At 45.1% G+C, this 12260-nt stretch overlaps 1 protein-coding gene across 1 annotated transcript; it reads left to right on the forward strand.

Moving 5' to 3' along the window:
• The first annotated feature begins 1230 nt into the window (after positions 1 to 1230).
• On the forward strand, positions 1231 to 9077 carry EFCAB9 (EF-hand calcium binding domain 9). The gene is given in 5 exon segments (XM_003776716.4): positions 1231 to 1415; positions 5128 to 5276; positions 6301 to 6477; positions 8942 to 9055; positions 9057 to 9077. Coding segments are annotated over 5 exon segments (597 nt in total). The 5' UTR covers positions 1231 to 1279.
• Positions 9078 to 12260: the final 3183 nt, after the last annotated feature.

Raw genomic sequence — 12260 nt, forward strand, 5'->3', positions numbered from 1 at the left:
GGGCTGGGTGCGGTGGCTCACGCCTGTAATCTCAGCACTTTGGGAGGCCAAGGCGGGCGGATCACACGGTCAGGAGATGGAGACCATCCTGGCTAACACAGTGAAACCCCGTGTCTACTAAAAATACAAAAATTAGCCGGGAGTGGCGGAGTGTGCCTGTAGTCCCAGCTGCTGGGGAGGCTGAGGCAGGAGAATGGCATGAACCCGGGAGGCGGAGCTTGCAGTGAGCCGAGATCGCGCCACTGCACTCCAGTCTGGGAGACAGAGCGAGACTCCGTCTCAAAAAAAAAATAATAAAAATAAAATAAAATAAAAAATAAAAAAATAAAAATAAAAATTTAGCTGGGCATGGTGGCGCATGCCTGTAATCCCAGCTACTCGGGAGGCTGAGGCAGGAGATTCGCCTGAACCCAGAAGACAGAGGTTGCGGTGAGTCAAGACTGTGCCATTATAGTCCAGCCTGGGTGATAAGAGTGAAACTCTGTTTCAAAAACAGAAAAAAAAGAGGCAGGGCTCAATGGCTCACACTTGTAATCCCAGCACTTTGGGAGGCCAAAACGGGCGGATCACAAGGTCATGAGATCGAGACCATCCTGGCTAACATGGTGAAACCCCATCGCTACTAAAAATACACAAAATTAGCCAGGCGTGTTGGCGGGCGCCTGTCGCTTGTAGTCCCAGATACTCGGGAGGCTGCGGCAGGAGGATGGCGTGAACCTCGGAGGCGGAGCTTGCAGTGAGTGGAGATTGCGCCACTGCACTCCAGCCTGGGTGACAGAGCAAGACTGTCTCAAAAAAAAAAAAAAGAAAGAAAAGAAAAAGAAAAGGAAAAAGAAAAACTTCCTCTCTTTGGCATGATTATACTGTAGTTATTCTAGATTCTTTTAGTACTTTTCCATGTGCTTTTCAATTTTTCTTGTTTCTAATAAATGATTTAGGCTATAAATGCTCTGAAAACCACTTGGGCTGTGTAGCAGTTTTCCTATGTAGCACATTCTCTCATTCATTTCTGAACAGCCTGTGGATCTCCTTTAGAACTGATTGTATTTTAGTGACATAAGGATAATCACGTTACCAAGAGGTTTCGGACAACAGATATCTATCTATAGCATAGCTGGAAAAATTAAGAAGCAGCAATTTTAATTTTTGACTGTTTCCTCTGATGTGTTTACCTTCACTGCTGCCAGATCTCAGACACTATATCCAACATTCTACTTCTGAGGCAGGATTCTGTATTCTATTTCTGGTTGCCAGAGCCTTCAGTTTACACAGTACTAAGATGAGACTGAAGCAAGGATCGTTTCTGTGGTACCTGTATCTGGACAAAATATACTGCTTATTATCCGTGAGAAACGTGAAGGCTTTGGCCGAATATTTTCATATTCTGGATGTGCACCGCAAGAACACCTTGAATGGTCAGTACTTTCAGACATGTCTCCTCTGGGTCCTTACCTGGGTTTTAGCTAATGTGTAAGAAAACTTGCAGAGCCAGAAACTATTTTGTTAGTACATTTTTTTTTTTTTTTTTTTGAGACGGAGTCTCACTCTGTTGCCAGGCTGGAGTGCAGTGGCGCGATCTCGGCTCACTGTAATCTCCACCTCCAGGGTTCAAGCAATTCTCCTGCCTCAGCCTCCTGAGTAGCTGGGACTACAGCTGTGCACCACCACACCAGCTACTTTCTGTATTTTTAGTAAAGACGGGCGGGGTTTCACTATGTTGGCCAAGCTAGTCTCGAACTCCTGACCTCAAGTGATCCGCCCACCTCAGCCTCCCAAAGTGCTGGGATTACAGGCCTGAGCTATCATACCTGGCCTCAAAACAGTCTTTGTTAAGTAGCTACTAAGTTGCACATGGAAACATTTCTCAAGGAGCAACTACACAAACATCACTGTGCATGTATATGGTGTGTTGTTTCCAGGTGCTCATATCCAGGGAGGCGTGGAGAAGGAACATCAAGAGGCGGTCAGCAGCCCCCAAATCATGACATTGTGACTACTGATTTGCTGTGATTTTAGCTGGCTTCAGCTGGGACTCCACATTACACAGATATGTTTTATGTATTCAGTGGAGACATTTCTTTTTTTTTTTTTTGAGACAGAGTTTCACTCTTGTTGCTCAGGCTGGAGTGCAATGGCGCCATCTTGGCTCACTGCAACCTCCGCCTCCTGGGTTCAAGCGATTCTCCTCCCGAGTAGCTGGGATTACAGGCATGTGCCACCACGTCCGGCTAATTTTGTATTTTTAGTAGAGATGGGCTTTCTCCATGTTGGTCAGGCTGGTCTCGAACTCCTGACCTCAGGTCATCCTCCTGCCTCGGCCTCCCAAAGTGTTGGGATTACAGGTGTGACCCACCGCACCTGCCCAGTGGAGCCATTTCTTATGCAGGAGATAGTTTCTGTCATCAGTGAGTAAGGGGAAACACATAGATAAACATAAAAATCCCTTGTTAATGTGATTTGTACATACAACTGTAGACAGCCAAACACCACTGTGTAAGTGTATTGCCATGTTTGTTTTCTTCATATTTTATTCATGATTAATGAGTGGAAAGGCAGGCAAATATCTTCTCTGTACTTGGTTTGCAACAAGATCATGAAAATGAAAACAACAAGAAAGAAAACAACAAAAAACTTCCCAGTTCTTTAAAGAGTTTTTCAGTATTTTTTCTTCTGAATGTATATGATTAAATATGCATTAACTAATGCACAAAAGATAGAGTTTCACCATGGAAAAAAACACCACGGTGAGGCAAATCCACACTCGAACCCCAGCTCTGCCACTTGCTATGTGAGGCACAACTTTTTTTTTTTTTTTTTAAACAGAGTTTCACTTTTGTTGCCCAGGCTGGAGTGCAATGGCACAATCTTGGCTCACCACAACCTCCGCCTCCCGGGTTCAAACAATTCTCCTGCCTCAGCCTCCGGAGTAGCTGGGATTACAGGCATGCACCACCATGCCCAGCTAATTTTGTATTTTTAGTAGAGATGGGTTTTCTCCATGTTGGTAGGCTGATCTCGAACTCCTGACCTCAGGTAATCCGCCTGCCTCAGCCTCCCAAAGTGCTAGGATTACAGGCCTGAGCCACCGTGCCCAACGTGAGGCACACTTTTGCTGCTCAATGTGTGGTCCTCAGATTAGCTGCAGCCACATCACCTAGGAGCTTGGAGAAATGGGCAGTCTCAAGTTCCATGCCAGATTTCTTGAATCAGAATCTGTAGTTTTACAATATCCCCCAAGTGACTGGCATCCCCGTTACAGTTTGAGAAATGCTAATATAGACTAACTGATATCTGAGACTTACTATAAAGGGTATTGTGTCTGGTGTTGGTTCCTTCTGGTGCGTTCGTGGTCTCCCTGACTTCAAGATGAAGCCGCAGACCCTCGCGGTGAGTGTTACAGCTCTTAAAGATGGCACAGACCCAAAGAGTAAGCAGCAGCAAGATTCATTGTGAAGAGTAAAAGAACAAAGCTTCTACAGCATGAAAGGGGACCCAAGCGGGTTGCCGCTGCCGCCTGGGGTGGCCAGCTTTTATTCCCTTATTTGTCCCTGCCCACGTCCTGCTGACTGGTCCATTTTACAGAGCGCCGATTGCTCCACTTTACAGAGTGCTGATTGGTCCATTTTACAGAGTGCTGATTGCTGCATTTACAATCCTTTAGTTAGACACAGAGTGCTGATTGGTGCATTTTTACAGAGTGCTGATTGGTGCATTTACAATCCTTTAGCTAGACATAGAGCGCTCATTGGTGTGTTTTTACAGAGTGCTGATTGGTGCATTTCCAATTCTTTAGCTAGACGCAGAGTGCTGACTGGTGTGTTTTTAGAATCCTCTTGTAAGACAGAAAAGTTCTCCAAGTCCCCACTCGACCCAGGAAGTCCAGCTGACTTCACCTCTCAGCATGATGCCACTTTCTCTGTAGGGTTGTCAGGATTTAGCGAAATGTGGCATTTAAAGTGCCTAACATGGCTGGGTGCACTGGCTCACACCTATAATCTCAGCAGTTTGGGAGGCAGAGGCAGGTGGATTGCTTGAGCCCAGGAGTTCGAGACCAGTCTAGGCAACATAAGGAGACCCCATCTCTACAAAAAATTTAAAAATTACCTGGACATGGTGGCATGCACCTGTGGTCCCAGCTACTTGGGAGGCTGGGGTGGGAGGATCATTTGAACCTGGGAGGTTGAGGCTGCAGTGAGTTGTGAATGTGCCATTGCACTCCAGCCAAAAAATAAATAAAAAATAAAGTGCCTAACACATAAGGTGGTAAATAAGGTTTGTTCCCTTCCCCCTACAGCCAAATGCATTTGCTTTATACAAGCATGAGGCACATCAAGGCGTTTATAGACGGGGAATTACTTTTGTTGTTGTTGTTGTTTTTGAGACGGAATCTTGGTCTGTCACCCAGGCTGGAGTGCAGTAGCACAATCTTGGCTCACTGCAACCTCCGCCTCCCGGGTTCAAGCAATTCTCTGCCTCAGCCTTCCAAGTAGCTGGGACTACAGGTGCGTGCCACCACGCCTGGCTAATTTTTGTGTTTTTAGTAGAGACAGGGTTTCACCATATTGGCTAGGCTGGTCTCGAACTCCTGACCTCGTGATTTGCCCACCTTGGCCTCCCAAACTGCTGGGATTACAGGCATGAGCTACCGCACCTGGCCGAGGGGGAATGATTTTTTATTCGTCATTTTAATTATCTCAAAGGAAAGGCACAGGAAAAATGTCAGCATCTCCAAGAAAGTGTTCTCAGTCCCCAGTGAGAATTAAGCTCTCCTTTCATACATGAGGAGCACTTTGTGCCTGTTTCATATGTTAGCACCTTGCCTTTTATCAGTGCTGTGTGCATATCTGTCTGCTCCATGGAGTGTGTGAGCTGGGGGGCAGGAGCCAAGCCCTGTCCACGATCTCATTCTCCACAACTCCAGGTCCAGTGCTTTTCCACAAGCTCAAGGGCGATGAAGGTTTCAGGAACTGTAGAAAGTACAGTGGCAAAGCCAGAAACAAAATATTATCATCATTGTTCCTAGATCAACAAGCTTCCAACATCACTACCGTTTACAAGGCTTCTAGCTGTTTAGCATTTTGGAACTATATCCAAATAACACGTCTCCTCACCTGCCCACCTTGACAGATGTGCTGTTCTATCACTTCCTTCATCATGTGACTGACTTGAAAAAGGCACAGATCAGCGTTGTGTTTGACATGCTGGACTGGAACGCCGTGGGCGAGATTGGCTTTGAGGAGTTCTACATGCTGGTGTGCATGCTGCTGGCCCGCCAGGCAAGTAGCCGCGCGGCTGCTGCTGTCCTCTTGCTAATGGGAGCACTGAATTAGGAATGCATCAGAAGTTTTTTTCCTTTCACTAAAAAGAGGAAGAAAAGATGAGTGGTGGGGAAAATGAGTTTTGGTTCCCGAATGGTTCAGGCTTTTCAACAGCTTCTCCCTGCGGCAGCCCCAGCCTCTTGGCCGCCCTCCTATTCTGCCCCGCCTCGTAAAGGACAGATGTGACCTATCGCGTCCCTTCTTGGCCTTCCTTTCCTCACTCGCTCTAGCTGGTGATTTTCAGAGAATCACCAGTTAGCTCAAGTGCCTCACTCCTTCCAATGATCGTTTTTCTCAGAGAACCTTCTGAGGTATTTTCTTACCATATATACATTTCCAGTATATATTTACCCAGTTCCCTTTTTTTTTTTGAGACTGAGTCTCAACGTGTGGCCCAGGCTGGAGTGCAATGGCGCGATCTCAGCTCACTGCAACCTCCACCATCTGGGTTCAATAGATCAAGTAGCTGGGACTACAGGTGCACACCCCCACACCTGGCTAATTTTTGTATTTTTAGTAGAGATGGGGTTTCACCACGTTGGCCAGGCTGGTCTCAAACTCCTGACCTCAAGTGATCCACCTGCCTCAAGCCTCCCAAAGTGCTGGGATTACAGGTGTGAGCCACCACACCCGGCCTCAGTTCCCATTTTTTTGAGGGAAGGAGGTCATCATTTTATCACCCATGCCATGATGTTTCACAAGACTTTCACTGAATGTAAGGAAATGCATTATAGTAACTAGGGTTCCGTCTAGCAGAATTGATTATTACAAGTGGCAGAATTCAAGTTCTTTTTGAATGCAGATGCTGAAGTGGGACTTGCTGCATTTCATGATAGAACCCTTTCAGCCCTGAGCTTCTGGTTTTTTCTTTTGGTTTTAGCTCTCTAGGGAAGGGGCTGGTGAAGATATGTCTTGAGGAAATAAGTTTAGAAAGCAGCATCGACAACACTGTTGCTCATCTCACCTATTTCTCTCGCGATAGAACCATTTGGAAGGACAGTTTATGTATCGTCATTCCCGGCCTGTCTTTGACCTGCTTGACCTGAAAGGGGATCTGAGAATTGGTGCCAAAAACTTCGAAATGTACAGATTTCTCTTCAATATTAAAAAACAGGAACTCAAAGATCTCTTCCATGACTTTGACATTACAGGTGACAATGTAAGTACAGATCCAAAATGTGGCATCTGTGTGGCAGTCTCTTCCCATAAGCAGAGAAAAATGTCCTACTACATATAGGAGAGATGGGAGAGGAGGAGGGAGGGAAAAACCTACTCAAATAAGCATATTGCATGGCACTAGGATCAGAAAAAAACTTAAGAGACTTATGGGCTCTTGAAGAGAAAGGGTGGACTAACTGTTATATCACGGCCCGGGGGCTCATGCCTGTAATCCCAGGACTTTGGGAGGTCAAGATGGGAAGATCACCTGAGGACAGGAGTTTGAGACTAGCCTGGCTAACACTGTGAAACCCTGTCTATACTAAAAATACAAAAATACAAAAATTGGCCAGGCGTGGTGGCTCACGCCTATAATCCCAGAACTTTGGGAGGCCAAGGTGGGCGGATCACCTGAGGCCGGGAGTTTGAGACCAGCCTGACCAATATGGAGAAACCCTGTCCCTACTAAAAATACAAAATCAGCTGGGCGCAGTGGCACATGCCTGTAATCCCAGATACTTGGGAGGCTGAGGCAGGAGAATCGCTTGAACCTGGCGGGTGGAGGTTGCAGTGAGCTAAATCATGCTATTGTACTCCAGCCTGGGCAACAAGAGGGAAACTCCGACTTAAAAACAACAACAATTAGCCAGGCATGGTGGCAGGTGCCTGTAATCCCAGCTAATTGGGAGCCTGAGGCAGAAGAATCACTTGAATCCAGGAGGTAGAGGTTGCAGTGAGTCGTGATCACACCATTGCACTCCAGCCTGGGTGACACAAGGAGACTCCATCTTAAAAAACAAACAAACAAACAAACAAAACATGCTACTTCATATAATATGGATACAAAATTATACTTTGGAGGAAATATAATAATATGACAGTAGTTTGGTGTTGGGGGAAGAGTTTGTAGATTTGAATTAAACAGGAAGAGATTATATGATGAATGGGAGCATGTGAGCATAATCCTAAGGGCTGGGCACTGTGGTACGCACCTGTAGTCCCAGCTCCCTGGGAGGCTGAGAAGGGAGGACCGCTTGAGCCCAGGAGTTCCAGGCCAGCCCGGGCAACATAGTGAGATCCTGTCTCAAAAAAAAATTCCTAAGAGAAAGCTATGGTGAAGACAGTGAATTCTGCCTATTTAAAGAGGAAATCCACATTGGGGAAACAAGTGGCAGCTAAGGTTGAAAACAATGATCACACTGTGAACAACCTTAGATGCCAGCCTGAAGCCTCTGGACTTCACATGGTAATGGTCGGTGAAAAAAGTAATTGCGGTTTTTGCCATTGAAAGTTGGCAGGCTGGGGTTGGGCGCAGTGGCTCATACTTGGAATCCCAGCACTTTAGAAGGCCAAGGTGGGCGGATCACGAGGACAGGAGATCCAGACCATCCTGGCTAACACCGTGAAACCCCGTCTCTACTAAAAATACAAAAAAACTAGCCGGGCACGATGGCGGGTGCCTGTGGTCCCAGCTACTCGGGAGGCTGACACAGGAGAATGGCGTGAACCTGGGATGCGGAGCTTGCAGTGAGCCGAGATCGCACCACTGCACTCCAGTCTGGGCAACAGAGTGAGACTTCATCTCAAAAAAAAAAAAAAAGAAAGAAAGTAAGTAATGGCAAAAGCCGCAATTACTTTTGCCTTTTGTACCAACCTAATGGAAGAAAGTGACCTTTGTGCTGGGCACCATGGCTCATGACTGTAATCCCAACACTTTGGGAGGCTGGGGTGGGTGGATAACTTGAGGCCAGGAGTTCAAGATCAGCCTGGCCAACATGGTGAAACCCTGTCTCTACTAAAAATCAAGAATTAGCCGGGCGTGGTGGCACACGCTTGTAAGCCCCGTTACTCGGGAGGCTGAGATGGGAGAATCCCTTGAACCCGGGAGGCGGAAGTTGCAGTGAGCTGAGATCACGCCACTGCACTCCAGCCTGGGTGACCAAGTGAGACCCTGTCTCAAAAAAACAGGCCGGGCACAGTGGCTCACACCTGTAATCCCGGCACTTTGGGAGGCCGAGGCAGGCGGGTCACGAGGTCAGAGTTTGAGACCAGCCTGACCAACATGGTGAAACCCCATCTCTACTAAAAATACAAAAATTAGCTGGGCGTAGTGGTGTGCATCTGTAATCCCAGCTACTCAGGAGGCTGAGGCAGGGGAATCACTTGAACCCGGGAGGTGGAGTTGCAGTGAGCCGAGATAGCGCCACTGCACTCTGGCCTGGGCGACAGAGAGAGACTCTGTCTCGAAAAAAAAAAAAAAAAAAAAGTGACCCTTGTTCCTTTAGCATCTACAATAGACTCTATTCCTGGGTGCTCGACTACAATCGGACTATAATGTCTCAATTACTGAGTGTCTTTAATTTTCCAAGTTTTTAAAATAGAAATGAATATAATCCTGCTGTCATCTGAAACAAAGTATGAAGTTTTTCCTGAAATAATTTTTCTTTTTTCCCCCCCAACCAAAGCGTCTTAATTATCAGGAATTTAAGCTGTATACAATCATCTACATTGACAAATTACAGAAGAGGCAGAAAACAGAGGAAAAAGAAAAAGGAGAGAGAAAGAGAAGTCTCTACTCAAAGAAAATGTCACATCAAGTAGATACAAGCCGAGAGTCTCTTGGAAAAAAATGGGATCTGAAAGTACAGAACATGAACATTGATGAAGACTGTTAACATGTCTAAAAATAAATTCAGAGCATCAAAGTAGATATCTTTATAATGACTTCTTTTTTTTTTTTTTTGAGACTGACTCTTGCTCTATCGCCCAGGCTATAGTGCAGTGGCATGATCTGGGCTCACTGCAACCTCTGCCTCCTGGGTTCAAGTGATTCTCATGTCTCAGCCTCCCGCGTAGCTGGGATTACCACCATGCCCAGCTAATTTTTCGTATTTTTAGTAGAGATGGGGTTTCACTATGTTGCTCAGGCTGGTCTCGGACTCCTGACCTCAAGTTATCCACCCACCTTAGCCTCCCAAAGTGCTGGGATTACAGGTGTGAGCACTGTGCTCAGCCAGGTTTTGAATTTTAATAACCTCTTGACCTCACACAGAACTCACGACAATAATGTGGAATAACCACTTTCGTTTTGTTGACATGTCCCAATTATGCTGCTGCTTTTCAGATCAACCCTGATCAATAGCTTCCTCTGTATCCAACTAATTGCTAACACAACATACTGGAGCCAGGTAGGTGAAAGAAGGTGCAGCTTTCCTGATATTGGTCATAGTGGTCCAACAGCCTCCTGCTTCTTAGGGTAAGGCCACCTAGGTGCCAGAGATTTCAAATTAGCCAATGGTGACGTGCTCCAACCACACAGTAGCTGACATTTAAGAATATGGAGGCTATGTTCTTCCTAGAATCTTAATTACTCTGAGTTAGGTACTTAAACTTAAGTGTACCAAATTTACTAGGGTAAAATAATAATTATCATTTTTTGAGACCGAGTCTTGCTCTGTCACCCAGGCTGGATTGCAGTGGCGCAATCTCGGCTCACTGCAACCTCTGCCTCCCCAGTTCAAGCGATTCTCCCTGCCTCAGCCTCCCGAGTAGCTGGGACTACAGGCGTACCCCACCAGGCTCGGCTAATTTTTGTATTTTTAGTAGAGACAGGGTTTTGCCATATTGGCCAGGCTGGTCTCAAACTCCTGACCTCGTGACTCACCTGCCTCGGCCTCCCAAAGTGCTGGGATTACAGGCATGAGCCATCGTGCCTGGCTCGGTAAAATAATTATTACATGCCATTGCATAATTTTAATTTTTTTATGCCTTGAATAATTTAAAAATTTTTTTGGGATGGAACTTATGAATCCTCTCTACCCAATTGTACTGTAATGTTACTGATTACAGTAACATGATTACAGCTGCCATATTATCATGTGTTTGCTATGGGTTAGGTAGTTCTTTAGATGCATGATTTATCCTTATAGCCCTATGAATTAGGTGTTATCCTCGATGTGCAGATGAGAAAATTGAGACCTAGAAAGATTAAGAACCTTACTCAAGAACATATAGCTTGCAAGAGGGAGGACCAGCATTCAAATTCAAGGTCAATTAGATGCCTGTGCTTAGAGCCAGTATCTGAGCAGCTCATTTTAGTTTCAGCAGATCCAAGTTTTAAGCTGAGATTTCATTGGCTTGGAAATCTATTTTGCATAATGTTATTAATCACATCTCCTGCTACCATAAATTTCTCAGGAAAGAAGTTAAATGCAGCTCAAAAAAAAAAAAAAAAAAAAAGAAATACAGCTCATTTACTATAAACCAAGGATTTCTTAAGGATACATTACATAATATAACTGGCCTTAAGGAATTCCATGAGTTCCAGAGTACTTAATATCAAAAATAAAATTTAATTACTTTGTCAATGTGCAACAGACAAGAGTACTGCTTAAGATTGTCATTCATAAGTTAAACTTGTAAATAACAGCAAATAATTACTATCTCTCTATATTTAATAGACATAAGATTTTGATTTCATGCTTTCAAGTGTGACAAATGTAATTAGCAGCCAAAACTTCTCTTCCCCACAATGGTACCAGAAAAAACAAACCAAACTCAAGATACTTGACCTCTGATCTAGGGATAATGGTATCTACCTCATGGAATTGTGAAAAACAAAAAGATGCAACGCATCTCACAACAGCGCTCTTCCCTTCCTTTGATTTGGTGAAGAGTTTGCAATTATTCTCCAAGGAGACTCTCTGGCAAGCAAGTATGGACACTACTACACCTACCCACTGTACTGAAAGATGAGCACTATCTGGTCAGAAAATGGCAGCTAGAGATTAGCCATAGTTCCAAAGTGCCCCACTAAGCTCATCTTGGCATAAACCGTTTCTGCCTCTTGTGGCAGCCTCGATGGCTTTTGCCACCAGACAGCCTTGGGATCTAGGCATGGTTTTGGAAGAAGAAATTAGTGAGGTCTCAGGAAGGCTTCTCTGTCCTACCTTCCAGAGGGGTCCTGAGATATATAAAAGGGTAACTATGGCCAGGCATAGTGGCTCAAGCCTGTAACCCCACCACTTTGGGAGGCCGAGGTGGGTGGATCATTTGCACTCAGGAGTTCGAGACTAGCCTGGGCAACATGGTGAGGCCCTGTTTCTATTAAAACCAAACCAAAACAAAAGGGTAACCATGGATATGTATTTTTTCATACATGGTCTCTAAAGCAATGAAAATACTATACTCTTTATTGTTTCAGAATGGGGGCAGGGAGAAAAGATGGCCAAAGATAATAGGTACATATAGGTACTGATTTAGGCTAATTTAAAACCACATCAAATGACTGAAGTTTCAGGAATGAGCAATTTTATAAGTTTTCCCCTCCACTCTGGAAACCATTAGGGTGGCTATAAAAGGTATAATTAACCAACTATCAAAAAAAATTTTTTTTTTTTTGAGATGGAGTTTTGTTCTTGCTGGAGCACAATGACGCAATCCCGGCTCACTGCAACCTTCACCTCCCAGTTCGTGATTCTCCTGCCTCAGCCTCCTGAGTAGCTGGGATTACATACACCCGCCACCATGCCCGGCTAATGTTTGTATTTTTAGTAGAGATGGGGTTTCGCCATGTTGGCCAGGCTAGTCTTGAACTCCTGACCTAAGGTGATCTGCCTGCCTTAGCCTCCCAAAGTGCTGGGATTACAGGCGTGAGCCACTGTGCCCGGCCCAACTATCAGATTTTTAAAATGTTCTTCCTTTTAAGAGCATTTTCCTAAACTGGATGCTTCTAGAGTGGTATCAGGAAACTGAGCATCTCTCTGAATAGCTCACACTGAAACT

This window comes from Pongo abelii, chromosome 4 (assembly GCF_028885655.2).
Source record: "Pongo abelii isolate AG06213 chromosome 4, NHGRI_mPonAbe1-v2.0_pri, whole genome shotgun sequence".
Taxonomy (NCBI): Eukaryota; Metazoa; Chordata; class Mammalia; order Primates; family Hominidae; genus Pongo; species Pongo abelii.